Source organism: Cherax quadricarinatus, chromosome 14 (genome assembly GCF_038502225.1).
Source record: "Cherax quadricarinatus isolate ZL_2023a chromosome 14, ASM3850222v1, whole genome shotgun sequence".
Lineage (NCBI taxonomy): Eukaryota > Metazoa > Arthropoda > Malacostraca > Decapoda > Parastacidae > Cherax > Cherax quadricarinatus.
Genome location: NC_091305.1, coordinates 6,589,374 through 6,609,926, shown reverse-complemented (window position 1 = coordinate 6,609,926; position 20,553 = coordinate 6,589,374). Strand labels below are relative to the sequence as shown.

The 20,553-nt window shown below is 47.6% G+C and overlaps 1 protein-coding gene across 4 annotated transcripts in view; it reads right to left on the bottom strand.

Annotated features, from left to right (window-relative positions):
* Positions 1–1,092: 1,092 nt before the first annotated feature.
* Positions 1,093–20,553, bottom strand: part of LOC128695676 (uncharacterized) — a gene marked incomplete at its 3' end in the record, with an annotated part of 181,007 nt that continues 161,546 nt past the window's right edge. For all 4 annotated transcript variants that reach the window (XM_070084813.1, XM_070084814.1, XM_070084811.1 and 1 more), the window contains 2 exon segments: positions 1,093–1,307; positions 3,496–3,694. In XM_070084813.1, coding sequence (XP_069940914.1) covers positions 1,093–1,307; positions 3,496–3,694 — 414 coding nt within the window.

The following is a 20,553-nucleotide window of genomic DNA, read 5'->3' as shown; positions in this document are numbered from 1 at the left end:
ACCTACCAGGTGCATCACCCTCCCTGACCTACCAGGGGCATCACCCTCCCTGACCTACCTGCTGCATCACCCTCCCTGACTTACCTGTTGCATCAATCTTCCTGACCTACCAGGTGCATCACCCTTCCTGAGCTACCAGGTGCATCACCCTCCTTGACCTACCAGGTGCATCACCCTCCCTGACCTACCAGGTGCATCACCCTCCCTGACCTACCAGGTGCATCACCCTCCTGACCTACCAGGTGCATCACCCTCCCTGACCTACCAGGGGCATCACCCTCCCTGACCTACCAGTTGCATCACCCTCACTTACCTACCAGGTGCATCACCCTCCCTGACCTACCAGGTGCATCACCCACCCTGACCTACCAGGTGCATCACCCTCCCTACCAGGTGCATCACCCTCCCTGACCTACCAGGTGCATCACCCTCCCTGACCTACCAGGTGCATCACCCTCCCTGACCTACCAGGTGCATCACCCACCCTGACCTACCAGGTGCATCACCCTCCCTGACCTACCAGGTGCATCACCCTCCCTGACCTACCAGGTGCATCACCCTCCTTGACCTACCAGGTGCATCACCCTCCCTGACCTACCAGGTGCATCACCCACCCTGACCTACCACGTGCATCACCCTCCCTGACCTACCAGGTGCATCACCCTCACTTACCTACCAGGTGCATCACCCTCCCTGACCTACCAGGTGCATCACCCTCCCTGACCTACCAGGTGCATCACCCACCCTGACCTACCACGTGCATCACCCTCCCTGACCTACCAGGTGCATCACCCTCCCTGACCTACCAGGTGCATCACCCTCCCTGACCTACCAGGTGCATCACCCTCCCTGACCTACCAGGTGCATCACCCTCCCTGACCTACCAGGTGCATCACCCACCCTGACCTACCAGGTGCATCACCCTCCCTGACCTACCAGGTGCATCACCCTCCCTGACCTACCAGGTGCATCACCCTCCCTGACCTACCAGGTGCATCACCCTCCCTGACCTACCAGGTGCATCACCCTCCCTGACCTACCAGGTGCATCACCCTCCCTGACCTACCAGGTGCATCACCCTCCCTGACCTACCAGCTGCCCACGTGCATCACCCTGGTGAGTCTGGCAGACAGCATGGACATCCTGGGTGAGGCACACGTCTGGACGACATTATTAAGCGTCCAGTCCCAGTTGTAATCATCAAAGGTACAAAAGAACTTCTTGCACTTGCTCAAGGTGTTCCAGGCGGCCGCGTCCAGCGCGAAGCCGAGGTTATGTTTGGTCACCCACCAGTCTCCTCGCTCTATCTGTTGGTCCAAACAACATTATACAACATAAACAATATACAATATCATCATATAACAATGGACAATATACAGAATAGGATATCCAATATGCAAAAATAATTAAAATAATCTAGTACTATCCTGGGTACTATCCTGGGTACTATCCTGGGTACTATTCTGGGTACTATCCTGGGTACTATCTGGGTACTATCTGGGTACTATCCTGGGTACTATCTGGGTACTATCCTGGGTACTATCCTGGGTACTATCCTGGGTACTATCCTGGGTGCTATCCTGGGCACTATCCTGTGTGCTATCCTGGGTGCTATCCTGGGTACTATCCTGGGTACTATCCTGGGTACTATCCTGGGTACTATCCTGGGTGCTATGATGGTACTATCCTGGGTACTATCCTGGGTGCTATCCTGGGCACTATCCTGTGTGCTATCCTGGGTGCTATCCTGGGTACTATCCTGGGTACTATCCTGGGTACTATCTGGGTACTATCCTGGGTACTATCCTGGGTACTATCCTGGGTGCTATGATGGGTACTATCCTGGGTACTATCCTGGGTACTATTCTGGGTGCTATCCTGGGTACTATCCTGGGTACTATCCTGGGTACTATCCTGGGTACTATCTTGGTACTATCCTGGGTACTATCCTGGGTATTATCCTGGGTACTATCTGGGTACTATCCTGGGTACTATCCTGGGTACTATCCTGGGTACTATCCTGGGTGCTATCCTGGGTACTGTCCTGGGTACTATCCTGGGTGCTATCCTGGGTACTATCCTGGGTACTATCCTGGGTACTATCCTGGGTACTATCCTGGGTGCTATCCTGGGTACTATCCTGGGTACTATCCTGGGTACTATCCTGGGTGCTATCCTGGGTACTATCCTGGGTACTATCCTGGGTACTATCCTGGGTGCTATCCTGGGTACTATCCTGGGTACTATCCTGGGTACTATCCTGGGTATTATCCTGGGTACTATCCTGTGTACTATCCTGGGTGCTATCCTGGGTACTATCCTGGGTACTATCCTGGGTACTATCTCGGTACTATCTGGGTACTATCCTGGGTTCTATCCTGGGTGCTATCCTGTGTACTATCCTGGGTACTATCCTGGGTGCTATCCTGGGTACTATCTGGGTACTATCCTGGGTACTATCCTGGGTGCTATCCTGTGTACTATCCTGGGTGCTGTCCTAGGTACTATCCTGGGTACTATCCTGGGTACTCTCCTGGGTACTCTCCTGGGTACTATCCTGGGTGCTATCCTGGGTACTATCCTGGGTACTATCCTGGGTACTATCCTGGGTGCTATCCTCGGTACTATCCTGGGTACTATCCTGGGTACTATCCTGGGTGCTATCGTTGGTACTATCCTGGGTACTATCCTGGGTGCTATCCTGGGTACTATCCTGGGTACTATCCTGGGTACTATCCTGTGTACTATCCTGGGTGCTATCCTGGGTACTAACCTGGGTACTATCCTGGGTACTATCTGGGTACTATCTGGTACTATCCTGGGTACTATCCTGGGTGCTATCCTGTGTACTATCCTGGTTGCTATCCTGGGTGCTATCCTGGGTGCTATCCTGGGTACTATCTGGGTACTATCCTGGGTACTATCCTGGGTGCTATCCTGAGTACTATCCTGGGTGCTATCCTAGGTACTATCCTGGTTACTATCCTACTATCCTGGTGCTACTGGGTAATATCCTGGGTACTACTATCCTGGGTACTATCCTGGGTACTATCCTGGGTACTATCCTGGGTACTATCCTGGGTAATATCCTGGGTGCTACCCTGTGTACTATCCTGTGTGCTATCCTGGGTACTATCCTGGGTACTATCCTGGGTGCTATCCTGGGTACTATCCCTGGTACTATCCTGGGTACTATCCTGGGTGCTATCCTGGGTACTATCCTGGGTACTATCCTGGGTACTATCCTGGGTACTATCCTGGGTATTATCCTGGGTACTATCCTGGGTACTATCCTGGGTACTATCCTGGGTACTATCCTGGGTACTATCCTGGGTATTATCCTATATACTATTCTGGGTACTGTACTGTCAAGAATAAATACAAAAAAAAATACTGTAAATGTTGAAAAGTGTTATAGAAAGGATTATTATAATCAAAAAGAAGCGCTAAACCACAAGGGCTACACAGCATTACAGAAAAGAGAGAAAGACTCACAAAATTCCTGTAAACGCTAAGGCCCAGCTTATTGTAGTTGCCGAGTGTGAGGACCTGGCAGCCGGAGCAGGAGGAGGCTCTGTGCTGCTGCAGGAGGCGCAGCACATGCAGGAGGTCTGGTAGCAGATAGTGATCCTCCTCCAGGAAGACCACGGTACCAGTGTAGTTGACCCGCGTCACGTTCACACCCTCGAACACTCTGCCGGCACACACTCACTCTTATTTTATTAGAAAAGAAATACAAGCGTTGTTATTGATAGATTCTGAGCTATCGTGTACATCGATGCTAAACTATGATTCTTTGTGTTTATCTGCGAGTATGTCTCTTCCACCTGGAGGTTAGTCAAATATTAAAACCAACCAGGGGCGACCACCCCTTTATTTGTGTGTCCTTAAAACACGCAAACACGCACTAGGCTGTGCTACACGCACACGTGCTACACGCACACGGCTGTGCTACACGCACACGGCTGTGCTACACGCACACGGCTGTGCTACACGCATTCGGCTACACTGCCGCACACACAAGGGTCTTCAGTAACACTGACACTACTGTGTACACACTCCACATAGACTTGCGGTCGGGTTTAGCCTCGGCTCCTTTTCTTCGACTTAGGGGGCACGTAAGTTCTTCCGTCTTCTAATTACATGTTCATTTTTCCACTATAATCTACTTTGTCCATAATTACTATCACATTTGCTTTGTTTGGTAAGCATACATAGTTTTAAGACGATGTTTGATCAAACTCATGGAGGAGGGAGAGAGAGGACCCAGTAACAACCAGTGAAGAGGCGGGGCCAGGAGCTAAGACTCGACCCATGCAACCACAAATAGGTGAGTAGGTGAGTACACACACGGAACCAAGATATGTGTTGCGACCCATGCAATCACACATAGGTGAGCACAAACACACACAAATGCACACATACACTGACACACACCTGAAGGGTGTTCCGGGGGTCAATGCCCCCGCGGCCTGGTCCATGACCGGGTGAATCAGAGCCTGATCAACCAAGCTGTTACTGCTGGCCACACGCAAACCGGCGTACGAACCATAGCCCGGCAGGTCAGGTAGTGACTTTAGGTGCCTGTCCAGCTTCCTCTTGAAGACAGCCAGGAGTCTATTGGTAATCCCCCTTGTGTATGCTGGGAGGCAGTTAAACAGTCTTGGGCCTCTGACACTTACTGTGTTGTCTCTTAGTATACTCGTGGCACTCCTGCTTTTCATTGGAGGGATGTTGTATCGCCTGCTGAGTCTTTTGTTTTCGTAGGGAGTGACTTCCGCGTGGAGATTTAGGACTAGTCCCTCTAGGAATTTCCAAGTGTATATTATCGTATATCTTTATCGCCTGCATTCTAAGGAGTACAGGTCGAGGGACTTCACCCGTTCCCAGTAATTTAGGTGTTTTAATGTACTTACACATGCAGGGAAAGTTCTCTATATTCTCCATGTCTACAGTTTCTCCTGCCTCGAAAGGGGCAGTTGGTGTACAACAATATTCCAGCCTAGAGAGAACAAGCGATTTGAAGAGAATCATCATTGGCTTGGCGTCCCTAGTTTTGAAGGTTCTCATTATGTATCCTATATATAATTTTCCTAACAGATGTGGTAGAAACAATGTTGTGGTCATTGAGAGTGAGATTCTCTAACATTATCATTCCCAGGTCCTTCACATTAGTTTTTCGCTCTTTTGAGTTGGAATTTGTTTTATACTCCTATCCACTTTTTATTTCCTCGAGTTTTCCATAGCGGAGTAATTGAAATTTGTCGTCACTGAATACACACACACACACACACACACACACACACACACACACACACACACACACACACACACACACACACACACACACACACACACACACACACACATACACACACACACACACACACACACACACATCAGAGGGAATATACCAACAGGTATTGGATGACATACGAACAACCGAGGAGGAGGTGCAGAAGCTGCTAAGTGACCTTGATACCTCAAAGGCGATGGAACCCGACAACATCTCCCCATGGGTCCTTAGAGAAGGAGCAGAGATGCTGTGCGTGCCCCTAACCACAATCTTCAACACATCCCTTGAAACTGGGCAACTACCTGGGAAATGGAAGACAGCAAATGTAGTCCCCATATTTAAGAAAGTAAACAGAAATGAGGCACTAAACTACAGACCTGTGTCTCTGACATGTATTGTGTGCAAAGTCATGGAGAAGGTTATCAGGAGGAGAGTGGTGGAACACCTGGAACGGAACAAGATTATAAATGAAAACCAGCATGAGTTCATGGAAGGCAAATCCTGTGTCACGAACCTTCTGGAGTTTTATGTCAAGGTAACAGAAGTAAGAAGTGGGTTGATTGAGTTTTCCTAGACTGCAGGAAGGCCTTTGACGCAGTTCCCCACAAGAGATTAGTGCAGAAGCTGGAGGATCGGGTGCATATAACAGGGAGGGCACTGCAATGGATCAGGGAATACCTGACAGGGAGGCAACAACGAGTCATGGTAGGTGAAGAGGTATCACAGTGGGCGCCTGTGACGAGCGGGGTCCCTCAGGGGTCAGTTCTAGGACCAGTGCTATTTTTGATATATGCGAACGACATGATGGAAGGAATAGACTCTGAAGTGTCCCTATTCGCAGATGATGTGAAGCTGATGAGAAAAATTAAATCGGATGAGGATGAGGCAGGACTGCAAAGAGACCTGGACAGGCTGGACATGTGGTCCAGAAACTGGCTTCTCGAATTCAACCCTGCCAAATGCAAAGTCATGAAGATTGGGGAGGGGCAAAGATGACCGCAGACAGAGTATAGGCTAGGTGGACAAAGACTACACACCTCACTCAGGGAGAAAGACCTAGGGGTGACCATAACACCGAGCACGTCACCGGAGGCACACATCAACCAAATAACTGCTGCAGCACATGGGCGCCTGGCAAACCTGAGAATAGCGTTCCGATACCTTAATAAGGAATCGTTCAAGACACTGTACACTGTGTATGTTAGGCCCATACTGGAGTATGCAGCACCAGTCTGGAACCCACACCTGGTCAAGCACGTCAAGAAGTTAGAGAAAGTACAAAGGTTTGCAACAAGGCTAGTCCCAGAGCTCAGGGGAATGTCGTACGAGGAAACATTGAGGGAAATCGGACTGACGACACTGGAGGACAGAAGCGTCAGGGGAGACATGATAACGACATACAAGATACTGCGGGGAATAGACAAGGTGGACAGAGATAGGATGTTCCAGAGAGGGGACACAGAAACAAGGGGTCACAACTGGAAGCTGAAGACTCAGACGAGTCACAGGGACGTTAGGAAGTATTTCTTCAGTCATAGAGTCGTCAGGAAGTGAAATAGCCTAGCAAGTGAAGTAGTGGAGGCAGGAACCATACATAGTTTTAAGAAGAGGTATGACAAAGCTCAGGAAGCAGAGAGGGAGAGGACCTAGTAGTGATCAGTGAAGAGGCACGGCCAGGAGCTGAGTCTCGACCCCTGCAACCACAGTTATATGAGTGCACACATGCACACACACACACACACACACACACACACACACACACACACACACACACACACACACACACACACACACACACACACGCAAACCTAACCTAACCTAACATATTAACTCATAAATCCCCCACCACACACACACATTTTTATGATAAACTGAAGCAGCTAGAACATCCCAACAAGATAAAAACAAAATGGGCTCTCGAAAGGGAAGACGTAAAGGCAAGGGAACCGATGATGGCTGGCCGGAAAAGGAAGAATGGGAAGAATGGCTCAAGAACAAAATGGAACAACAATGGGAGAAAAGGTTAAATGAGCTTTGCAATAACATGTTAGAGCAAATATCTGCAGAGAGCAAGAAGTGGGAATCACGAGCTATAGTAGCTGAGGCAAAGATACAGAGATTGGAGGAAGAAATGGATGTGCTGAAGAAGGATCTAAAGATGAGGTCCGAAAGGAGCAATGGTTGAAAATGGGAACATCAGCAGGCAGCGAGGCAACTGAAGGAGGGGATGGATCTAAGCAGTCTTTTGCAGCAGTAATTTCAGGCCATCATGGTGTCTGGGAGATGATTAGGGAAACAGCAAAGGAGATGTTTAAATCAGATCCAGAGATACAGAGGGAAAAGAAATGGGAAGAGGAGAGGGAGAGGTCAATAATTATTCATGCACTTCAGGAGGCTGAAGGGCAGACCTATGATGAAAGAAAGCATTGGGAGAAAACAGAGATTAAGAACATCATTGCAATAACAGGAGAGAGGGACATGTCTCAAGTAGAAAATTTTCACAGACTTGGGGGATATTCGAGGGAAAAAATCGACCAATCAGATTGACATTCAAGACGGATGTGGTAAGGAACAGGATACTACAACAGAAACCACTGTTAAAGGACTCTCCAGATTATCAAAAAGTGTTCCTCAATCGAGACAGAACACGAAAAGAAAGGGAACAACTGAAAGTGAGAGCAAGACAGAACCAGTGGAAGGAAAGAGAGATAGGACAGGCAATGACAGAGAGGAAAACTCAAACTTTGGGGGAACATCAAACACAAATGCTTACAGAAACCTCTCAACCCCTGTCACCACATATCAACCAAACACAGTAAACAGAAACAAACCTCACTCCATAGCCACCATCCCCCTAAGCACTAATTTCACAATCACAGCAGCCTTCCATAATATTGTGCCCTGCCTCCCACCCTCCCAGCCTGCACCTTCCTCTTCCATCTCCCAAAATACAGTAATGGAAAGGAAGCTAAAGGTATGGTACACCAATGCAGATGGAATAACAAATAAGAGTGAAGAGTGGCAAGAATGCATCATTGATGCATCACCTGATATCATAGCATTAACAGACAAAACTTTCAGGGATGATAACAGATGCAATTTTTCCACCTGGATATCAGATTATGAGGAAAGACAGAGAGAACAGAGGAGAGGGAGGAGTAGCATTGCTCATAAAAAACCAGTGGAGTTTTGAGGAGATGGGAGGAATGGAAATAAGGGAAACAGACGACTTCATTGTAGGATCACTTCAGACTGGTGGTCCAAAGGTGATGATAGCAGTGATGTATAACCCACCACTTAACAGCAGGAGAACAAGAGAAGAGTATGATGTGTGCAATAGGGCAATGTTGGATACACCCAGCTGAAGTGGCCAGGAGGGCTCATATGGGTAGGACAAAATTGCTTATGATGAGGGATTTCAATCATAAAGAGATTGACTGGGAAAACCTAGAGCCACATGGGGGACCAGAAACATGGAGGGCTAAGATGTTGGAGATTGTATTGGAGAACTTCATGCATCAACATGTTAGGGATGCAACCAGAGAGAGAGGAGAGGATGTTGCAACAAGGCTGGATCTCATATTCACCTTGAATAGTTCAGACATAAGGGATATCACCCACGAAAGACCCCTTGGCGCTAGTGATCATGATGTCCTGAGTTTTGAATATCTTGCCGAGTTAACAGTGGAGAATGCAGCTGCACGAGAACAAAGAAAGAAACCAAACTTCAAAAAAAGGGACTACATAGGAATGAGAAGTTTCCTGCATGAAGTACAGTGGGAAAGAGAACTAGATGGAAAAACAGTAAATGAAATGATGGAAATAGTAACCACTAAGTGCAGGGAGGCAGAGGAAAGGTTCATACCAAAGGGCAACAGAAAAAATAGTAAGACCAGAGTGAGCCCATGGTTTAATTGGAGGTGTAAAGAGGCCAAAGCCAAGCGTGCTAGAGCATGGAAAAGGTATAGAAGGCAAAGGACTCAAGAAAACAAGGAGCTGAGCAGAAGAACCAGAAACGAATATGCAAGGATAAGGAGAGAGGCCCAGAGGCAATACGAGAACGACATAGCATCAAAAGCCAAATCTGAACCAAAGTTGTTATACAGTCACATTAGGAGAAAAACAACAGTCAAGGACCAGGTAATCAGACTGAGGAAAGAAGGAGGGAAGCTGACGAAGACTGACCAAGAAGTATGTGATGAACTAAACAAAAGATTTAGAGAAGTATTCACAACAGAGTCAGGAATGCTTCCAGCAAACTGTGGAGGTAGGGTGCACCAGCAGGCGCTGGACACAATACACATAACCAAGGTAGAGGTGAAGAAACTGCTAGACGAACTCGATACCTCAAAGGCGGTGGGCCCAGATAACATATCTCCCTGGATACTGAGAGAGGGAGCAGAGGAACTGTGTGTGCCATTAGCAGCAATCTTCAGTAAATCTATCGAAACAGGGCAGTTGCCTGAGGCGTGGAAGACAGCACATGTAGTTCCAATTTTTAAGAAAGGGGACAGACAGGCAGCATTAAACTACAGACCAGTGTCACTGACTTGTATAGTATGTAAAGTCATGGAAAAGATTATCAGGAGAAAAGTAGTGGAACACATTGAAAAGATTGGGCTCATACATGACAGTCAGCATGGCTTCAGAGATGGGAAATCCTGTGTCACAAATTTACTTGAGTTCTACGATAAGGTAACAGAAGTAAGACAGGAGAGAGAGGGATGGGTAGATTGCATCTTTTTAGATTGCAAGAAGGCTTTTGACACAGTACCACACAAGAGACTGGTGCAAAAATTAGAGGAGCAGGCAGGAATAAAGGGGAAAGTACTGCAATGGATCAGGGAATACCTAACAGGAAGGAAACAGCGTGTGTTGGTACGTGATGAAGTGTCGGAGTGGGCGAATGTGTCGAGTGGGGTTCCACAAGGTTCAGTCCTAGGCCCGGTGCTGTTTCTTGTATACTTGAATGACACGGTGGAAGGAATGGATTCAGAAGTGTCACTGTTCGCTGATGATGTGAAACTGATGAGGAGAATACAAGTGGGCGAGGATCAGTTAAGATTACAAGGGGATCTCGACAAACTACAAGTATGGTCCGACAAATGGCTCCTGGAGTTTAACCCCAGTAAGTGTAAAGTCATGAAGATTGGGGAAGGACACAGAAGATTGCAGACGGAGTACAGGTTAGGAAACCAACAGCTGCAAACGTCAGTTAAAGAAAAGGATCTTGGGGTAAGCATTATAACGAACATGTCCCCTGAGGCACACATCAATCAAATAACTGTTGCAGCATATGGGAGATTGGCAAACCTGAGATTGGTGATTAGACAGCTGAGTAAGGAGTCATTCACGACATTGTACACAGTGTACGTAAGGCCTATACTGGAATATGCAGCGCCAGTATGGAACCCTCACTTAGTCAAACACGTCACGAAATTGGAGAAAGTGCAAAAATTTGCAATACGATTAGTCCCGGAACTGAGGGGTATGTCTTATGAGGAGAAGTTAAGGGAACTCAACCTGATGACACTAGAGGATAGGAGGGATAGAGGGGACATGATAACAACGTATAAAATACTAAGAGGCATTGACAAGGTGGACAAGGATCGAATATTTCAGAGATGGGATACAGAAACAAGGGGACACAATTGGAAACTGAAAACCCAGATGAGTCATAGGGATGCTAGGAAGTATTTCTTTAGTCTTAGAGTTGTCAGGAACTGGAATAATCTGGAGAGTGAAGTAATGGAAGCAAGTTCCATAAATAGTTCTAAGAAATGGTATGACAAATATCATGGAGCAGGGAGAGAGTGAATTAGTATCGAAAAGTGAAGAGGCGGGGCCAGGAGCTATGACTAGACCCCTGCAACCACATACAGGTGAGTACATATAGGTGAGTACACACACACACACACACACGCACGCACATACACACACACACGCACACACACACACACACACACACACACACACACACACACACACACACACACACACACACCAAAAGACTCCACCCGCGACATTCCCAACGCAACTGAGCAACCTATACTACAACCCACTCACTGTTCCCTCTGCCACCAACCCCCATATCACAAACCTCACCCCAACAGCTGTCCCTTATGGGCATTCTGACCCCACCCCCATCAACACAAACCCCACCTACACCACAGCCCCATATAGGCCCCCACCAAGGCTCTCGCTCCCCCAACCCCAATATTCTTGCATGACCACAATGATAGAAAAGAAACTAAAGGTTTGGTACACAAACGCGGATGGAATAACGAATAAACATGAGGAGTGGAATGAAAGAATCAGTGAAAAATCCCCAGACATCATAGCAGTCACAGAAACAAAACTCGCTGAGACAATAACAGACACAATCTTCCCAACAGGATATCAGATCCTGAGGAAAGATAGAAGGAGTAGAGGGGGAGGAGGGGTTGCACTGCTCATAAAACACCGATGGGGATTTGAGGAAATGGAAGGCATGGACATGATTGGAGAAAGAGACTACATTGTAGGTACAATTCAGTCCGGAGAACATAAAGTAGTCATTGGAGTGATGTATAACCCACCACAGAACTGCAGGAGGCCAAGAGAGGAGTACGAAGAAAACAACAGGGTGATGGTGGACACACTGGCTGAGGTGGCAAGAAGAGCTCACTCGAGCAGAGCAAAGTTACTGGTAATGGGCGATTTCAACCACAGGGAGATCGACTGGGAAAACCTGGAGCCACATGGGGGTCCCGAAACATGGAGAGCCAAGATGATGGATGTGGTACTTGAAAACCTCATGCATCAACATGTCAGGGACACAACCAGAGAGAGAGGGGAGGATGAGCCAGCAAGACTGGATCTTGTGTTCACCCTGAGCAGTTCAGACATTGAGGACATCACTTACGAGAGGCCCCTTGGAGCTAGCGATCATGTGGTGCTGAGTTTTGACTATATAGTAGAGTTACAAGTGGAGAAGGTAACAGGAACTGAAGGGGACAGGCCAAACTATAAAAGGGGGGACTACACAGGTATGAGAAACTTCCTGCAGGAGGTTCAGTGGGACAGAGAAATGGTAGGAAAATCAGTAAACGAGATGATGGAATATGTGGCAACAAAGTGCAAGGAGGCAGAGGAAAGTTTTGTTCCCAAGGGAAACAGAAATAATAGGAAGACCAAAACGAGTCCTTGGTTTACCCGAAGGTGTAGGGAGGCAAAAACTAAGTGCAACAGAGAATGGAAAAGGTACAGGAGGCATAGGACCCAGGAAAACAAGGAGATTAGTAGAAGAGCCAGAAACGAGTATGCACAGATAAGGAGGGAGGCCCAGCGACAGTATGAAAACGACATAGCATCGAAAGTCAAATCTGACCCGAAACTGTTGTATAGCCACATTAGGAGGAAGACAACAGTCAAGGACCAGGTGATAAGGCTGAGGAAAGAAGGTGGAGAACTCACAAGAAACGATCAAGAGGTATGTGAGGAGCTCAACACGAGATTTAAGGAAGTATTTACAGTAGAGACAGGAAGGACTCTGGGGGGACAGACCAGATGGGGACACCAGCAAGGAATACACCAACAAGTGTTGGACGACATACATACAGATGAGGAGGAGGTGAAGAAACTGCTAAGGGACATCGATACCTCAAAGGCAATGGGACCGGACAACATCTCCCCGTGGGTCCTTAGAGAGGGAGCAGATATGTTGTGCGTGCCACTTGCCACAATCTTCAACACATCCCTGGAAACTGGGCAACTACCTGAGGTATGGAAGACGGCAAATGTAGTTCCCATTTTTAAAAAAGGAGACAGAAAAGAGGCACTAAACTATAGACCTGTGTCATTGACGTGTATAGTATGCAAAATTATGGAGAAGATTATCAGGAGGAGAGTGGTGGAGCACCTGGAACGGAACAGGAGTATAAATGCCAACCAGCACGGATTCACGGAAGGCAAATCCTGTGTCACAAACCTTCTGGAGTTTTATGATAAAATAACAGAAGTAAGACAAGAGAGAGAGGGGTGGGTTGATTGCATCTTCTTGGACTGCAAGAAGGCCTTTGACACAGTTCCTCACAAGAGATTAGTGCAGAAGCTAGAGCATCAGGCGCATATAACAGGAAGGGCACTGCAATGGATCAGAGAATACCTGACAGGGAGGCAACAACGAGTCATGGTACGTAATGATGTATCACAGTGGGCACCTGTGACGAGCGGGGTCCCACAGGGGTCGGTCCTAGGACCAGTGCTATTTTTGGTATATGTGAACGACATGACGGAAGGGTTAGACTCAGAAGTGTCCCTGTTTGCAGACGATGTGAAGTTAATGAGGAGAATTAAATCTGATGAGGACCAGGCAGGACTTCAAAGAGACCTGGACAGACTGGACACCTGGTCCAGCAAATGGCTTCTCGAATTTAATCCTGCCAAATGCAAAGTCATGAAGATAGGGGAAGGGCACAGAAGACCACAGACAGAGTATAGGCTAGGTGGCCAAAGACTGCAAACCTCACTCAAGGAGAAAGATCTTGGGGTGAGTATAACACCGAGCATGTCTCCGGAAGCACACATCAATCAGATAACTGCTGCAGCATATGGGCGCCTGGCAAACCTGAGAACAGCATTCCGATACCTTAGTAAGGAATCGTTCAAGACACTGTACACCGTGTATGTCAGGCCCATACTGGAGTATGCAGCACCTGTTTGGAACCCGCACTTGATAAAGCACGTCAAGAAACTAGAGAAAGTACAAAGGTTTGCGACAAGGTTAGTTCCAGAGCTAAGGGGAATGTCCTATGAAGAAAGATTAAGGGAAATCGGCCTGACGACACTGGAGGACAGGAGGGTCAGGGGAGACATGATAACGACATATAAAATACTGCGTGGAATAGACAAGGTGGACAAAGACAGGATGTTCCAGGGAGGGGACACAGAAACAAGAGGCCACAATTGGAAGTTGAAGACACAAATGAGTCAGAGAGATATTAGGAAGTATTTCTTCAGTCATAGAGTTGTAAGGCAGTGGAATAGCCTAGAAAATGACGTAGTGGAGGCAGGAACCATACACAGTTTTAAGACGAGGTTTGATAAAGCTCATGGAGCGGGGAGAGAGAGGGCCCAGTAGCAACCGGTGAAGAGGCGGGGCCAGGAGCTAGGACTCGACCCCTGCAACCACAAATAGGTGAGTACAAATAGGTGAGTACACACACACACACACACACCAAGTGCAAAGTCATGAAGATTGGGGAAGGGCAAAGAAGACCGCAGACGGAGTACAGTCTAGGGGGCCAGAGACTACAAACCTCACTCAAGGAAAAAGATCTTGGGGTGAGTATAACACCAGGCACATCTCCTGAAGCGCACATCAACCAAATAACTGCTGCAGCATATGGGCGCCTAGCAAACCTCAGAACAGCATTCCGACATCTTAATAAGGAATCATTCAGGACCCTGTACACCGTGTACGTTAGGCCCATATTGGAGTATGCGGCACCAGTTTGGAACCCACACCTAGCCAAGCACGTGAAGAAACTAGAGAAAGTGCAAAGGTTTGCAACAAGACTAGTCCCAGAGCTAGGAGGTATGTCCTACGAGGAGAGGTTAAGGGAAATCAACCTGACGACACTGGAGGACAGGAGAGATAGGGGGGACATGATAACGACATACAAAATACTGAGAGGAATTGACAAGGTGGACAAAGACAGGATGTTCCAGAGATTGGACACAGTAACAAGGGGACACAGTTGGAAGCTGAAGACACAGATGAATCACAGGGATGTTAGGAAGTATTTCTTCAGCCACAGAGTAGTCAGTAAGTGGAATAGTTTGGGAAGCGATGTAGTGGAGGCAGGATCCATACATAGCTTTAAGCAGAGGTATGATAAAGCTCACGGCTCAGGGAGAGTGACCTAGTAGCGATCAGTGAAGAGGCGGGGCCAGGAGCTCGGACTCGACCCCTGCAACCTCAACTAGGTGAGTACAACTAGGTGAGTACACACACACACACACACACACACACACACACACACACACACACACACACACACACACACACACACACACACACACACACACACACAACACACACACACACACACACACACACACACACACACACACACACACACACACACACACACACACACACACACACACACACACACACACACACACACACACAACACACACACCACACACACACACACATTGCCAGACTCACACATACACTCCCCCCTCCCCCACCGACATCTCGCTCCTTCACCTGATCCCTCCCCTCCCTCTTTCACCCACCCTCCCCCTCCCCACTCCCCACCTCTCCCTCCTTCCCCTCTCCCTCTCCCACTCACCCACTTGCTTCACTCTCCTTCCCACTCCCCCTCCCCACTACTCTCCCACATAGCCACAGTTCCTCATCTACCTCCCCCCCCCACACTCTGACATACACAATACTAACCTAACATACAGAATTACATAGGTTTCCCACTCTGAGGCAATCAGGATAAAACAAAAATGGGTTGCCAGAGAGCAACAAGAAAAACCAAGGGACAGGAGGAGGAAACTGCAAAGGAAGATTGGGCAGCAGAGCTCACAAAAAGGGAACATGAATGGGAAAAGAAACTAGAAGAACTTAGCATGAGAATGGAAGAGAGGATAGACATGGAAAGCAGGAAGTGGGAGGTGCAAGTCAAAGCAGCAGAGGCCAGGATACAGAGTTTAGAAGAGGAACTGAAAAATCTGAAACAGCCTAAAGAACTAAAGAACATTTTGGGATTGACAACAGAGACTGCTACCTCAGTCACAAATAAGGGGACTGTAGGGAAAGAAGGAGCAAAACTGCATGTAGAAGCTCAATCAGTGGAGACTGTAGTAAATGAAAGAGCTAAGCTATATGTGGAGGCCCTAACAGACCACAGCAGAGCCCAGGGAAAGCCGAGAAGGGAAAATGACAGGCCACTGAGCCCAAGTACATTAGCTAGTGAAACTGAAGAAAGGAAAGCTGCAATGGAGGAAATCAAATTGAATGAGGGGATACACAGGGATATGCAGTGGGAGAATGAAAGGGTGAGGTCAGTCTTTGTGTATGGGCTCCAGGAAGTTGAAGGGGAAACATATGAAGCAAGAAAACAAGGGAAAAAAAAGCAATTGAAAGCATCATGAAAGCAATAGGAGAAGACCACATTACCCAGCTGGAAAATTTTCGGAGAATAGGGGGGTATGTAAAAAAAAGAACCCGGCCAGTGAAAGTGACCTTCAAGGCAGAATCGACTCGGAACAGGATCCTGCAGGAGAAAGCACGATTAAGGGACATGCCGGCATACAGGAAGGTGTATCTCGACCGCGACAGAACACAAGCAGAAAGGCAGAAACAGAGAGAGATGGTACAAAGGCGAAAGGAGGAAAGAGAGGGGATGGAGAAGACAGACAGGAGATCCCAGACACAGGAAGATCAAATACAGCCTCCCTCACAACTTCCTATAGAAGCCTCCCAACCAGGTCAACCCCAGTGCAACCAAACACTCTAAACCAAAACACCCATGCCACATCCAATGCCCCCACCCACTGCATTACAAACTCCACCCCCACAGCAACCACCCATAGTTCCTTATCAGGTCTCCCACTTCCCCAACCCCAATACACCTCCCAGACCACAATCTTAGAAAAGAAGTTGAAGGTGTGGTATACAAATGCAGATGGAATAACAAATAAGTATGAGGAGTGGCACGAAAGAATCAAGGAGACATCCCCAGACATAATAGCACTCACAGAAACAAAACTCACCAGAATAATAACAGATTCAATCTTTCCATCCGGATATCAAATCCTCAGGAAAGACAGAGGGAGGAGAGGGGGAGGAGGAGTTGCACTGCTCATTAAAAACCAGTGGGGGTTTGAGAAAATGGAAGGAATGGATGGCACGGGCGAAAGGGACTACTTAGTAGGAACAATCCAGTCTGAGGGACATAAGGTGATAATTGCAGTAATGTACAACCCACCACAGAACTGCAGGAGGCCAAGAGAAGAATACGATGAGAGCAACAGAGCAATGGTCGACACACTAGCCGAGGTGGCCAGGAGAGCACACATGGGGGGAGCAAAGTTACTAGTTATGGGTGATTTCAATCACAAGGAGATTGACTGGGAAAACCTGGAGCCCCATGGGGGTCCCGAAACATGGAGAGCCAAGATGATGGATGTGGTACTGGAAAACCTCATGCATCAACATGTTAGAGACACTACCAGAGAGAGAGGAGAGGATGAACCAGCAAGACTGGACCTTGTATTCACCTTGAGTAGTTCTGACATCGAGGATATCATGTATGAAAGGCCCCTGGGAGCTAGTGATCATGTGGTTCTGTGCTTCAACTACATAGTTGAGCTCCAAGTGGAGAGAGCAGCAGGAATAGGCTGGGAAAAACCAAACTACAAAAGGGGGAATTACTCAGGCTTGAGGAACTTCTTTCAAGACATTCAGTGGGAGAGGGAACTGACAGGAAAACCAGTACAAGAAATGATGGAATATGTGGCAACAAAATGCGAGGAGGCAGAGGAGAGGTTTGTTCCCAAGGGAAACAGAAATAATGGGAAGAACAGAACGAGTCCTTGGTTCACACAAAGGTGTAGGGAGGCAAAAACTAGGTGTACTAGAGAATGGAAAAGGTACAGAAGACAGAGAACTCAGGAAAATAAAGAGATTAGCCGATGAGCCAGAAACGAATATGCACAGATAAGAAGGGAGGCTCAGCGGCAATACGAAAATGACATAGCATCGAAAGTCAAGACTGACCCGAAGCTGTTGTACAGCCACATCAGGAGGAAAACAACAGTCAAGGACCAGGTAATCACACTGAGGAAGGGTGATGGGGAATTCACAAGAAACGACCGGGAGGTATGTCAGGAGCTCAACACAAGATTTAAAGAAGTATTTACAGTGGAAACCAGTAGGACTCCAGGAAATCAGAGCAGGGGGGTGCACCAGCAAGTGCTGGATGAGGTACATATAACCAAGGAGGAGGTGAAGAAGCTGCTATGCGAACTTGACACCTCAAAGGCGGTGGGACCAGACATCTCTCCGTGGGTCCTAAAAGAGGGAGCAGAGACATTGTGTGTAGCATTAACGAAGATCTTCAACACATCATTTGAAACTGGGCAACTCCCCGAGGTATGGAAGATGGCAAATGTAGTCCCAATTTTAAAAAAGGGAGACAGACATGAGGCACTAAACTACAGACCTGTAACACTAACGTGTATAGTATGCAAGGTCATGGAGAAGATCATCAGGAGGAGAGTGGTGAAGCACCTGGAAAGAAACAAGTGTATAATTGACAACCAGCATGGTTTCAGGGAGGGAAAATCCTGTGTCACAAACCTACTAGAGTTTTATGACAAGGTGACAGAAGTAAGACAAGAGAGAGAGGGGTGGATCGACTGCATTTTTTTGGACTGCAAGAAGGCCTTCGACACAGTTCCTCAAAAGAGGTTACTGCAAAAGCTAGAGGATCAGGCACACATAACAGGAAAGGCACTGCAATGGATAAGAGAATACCTTAGATGGAGGCAACAACGAGTCATGGTACGTGACGAGGTGTCAAAGTGGGCGCCTGTGACAAGCGGGGTTCCACAGGGGTCAGTCCTAGGACCTGTGCTGTTCTTGGTATATGTGAATGACATAACGGAAGGGATAGACTCAGAAGTGCCCTTGTTTGCGGACGATGTGAAGTTAATGAGAAGAATCAAATCGGATGAGGATCAGGCAGGACTACAAAGAGACCTGGACAGGCTACAAGCCTGGTCCAGCAACTGGCTCCTTGAGTTTAACCCCGCCAAATGCAAAGTCATGAAGATTGGGGAAGGGCAAAGAAGACCGCAGACACAATATAGTTTAGATGGCCAAAGTCTGCAAACCTCACTCAAGGAAAAAGATCTGGGGGTGAGTATAACACCGAGCATATCTCCTGAGGCGCACATCAATCAGATAACTGCTGCAGCATACGGGCGCCTGGCAAACCTACGGATAGCGTTCAGATACCTCAGTAAGGAGTCGTTCAAGACTCTGTATACCATTTACGTCAGGCCCATACTGGAGTATGCAGCACCTGTTTGGAATCCACACCTAGTCAAGCACGTCAAGAAATTAGAGAAAGTGCAAAGGTTTTCAACAAGACTAGTCCCAGAGCTACCGGGATTGTCCTACGAAGAAAGGTTGAGGGAAATCGGTCCGACGACACTGGAGGCCAGGTGGGTCAGGGGAGACATGATAACGACATATAAAATACTGCGCGGAATAGACGAGGTGGACAAAGACGGGATGTTCCAGAGATGGGACACAGACACAAGAGGTCACAATTGGAAATTGAAGACTCAGATGAATCAAAGGGATGTTAGGAAGTATTTCTTCAGTCATAGAGTAGTCAGGCCGTGGAATAGCCTAGAAAGTGAAGTAGTGGAGGCGGGAACCATACATAGTTTTAAGGCGAGGTATGACCTAGTAGCAATCAGTGAAGAGGCAGGGCCAGGAGCTATGACTCGACCCCTGCAACCACAAATAGGTGAGTACTTTTCCCCCTCTCTCCTTCTACCCTCCCCTTCTCTCTCTTTCTCCCTCCCTCTCACTCTCTCCCCACTTTTTCTTTTTTTTTCTCTCTCCTTCAAAAAAAAAATTGTTGGGACTCGCAGGAATCAGGGATCAGATGACAATGGTACTGGTAGGGAGGAATGGATGGAGGAACAGTGGAAAAGGATAGAGCAAGAATGGGAGAGAAAATTAGGAGAGCTTTCTGAAAAAATAGAGAAAGAGCTCTCTGTGAAATGGGAAAAGAGGTTGGAGAAGGAGACGAAGAATTGGGAGGCACAAGTCGAAACTGCAGTAGCCAGGGTAAAGGTCCTAGAATTTGAGGTAAACAGGCTGAAGCAAGTCTCAGGGGTAGTGACCAGAGAAGACACACCATACGATGATGAGAGGCTGAACAGGAAGGAAGGAGATATGAATTATGCTAAGGTCATATCAGCCTGCAAAGAAGGGCCAGGGAGTGGAAGGGAAGAGCAGATGGGTGCAGATGGAGAGGGAGATAGGTCGAATGTTGAGGCACAAGCATGCTACCAAGAGCCCCTGGAAAAATCAAGGGAGAAAATGACCACATACAGACAGGAACCAGAGTCACAGAGGAAGAGGCAATGGGAGGAGGAAAGGACAAAATCAGTGATTATCCATGGACTTCGGGAGAGAGAGGAAAGAACACACACTGAAAGACAGCAGGAAGAAA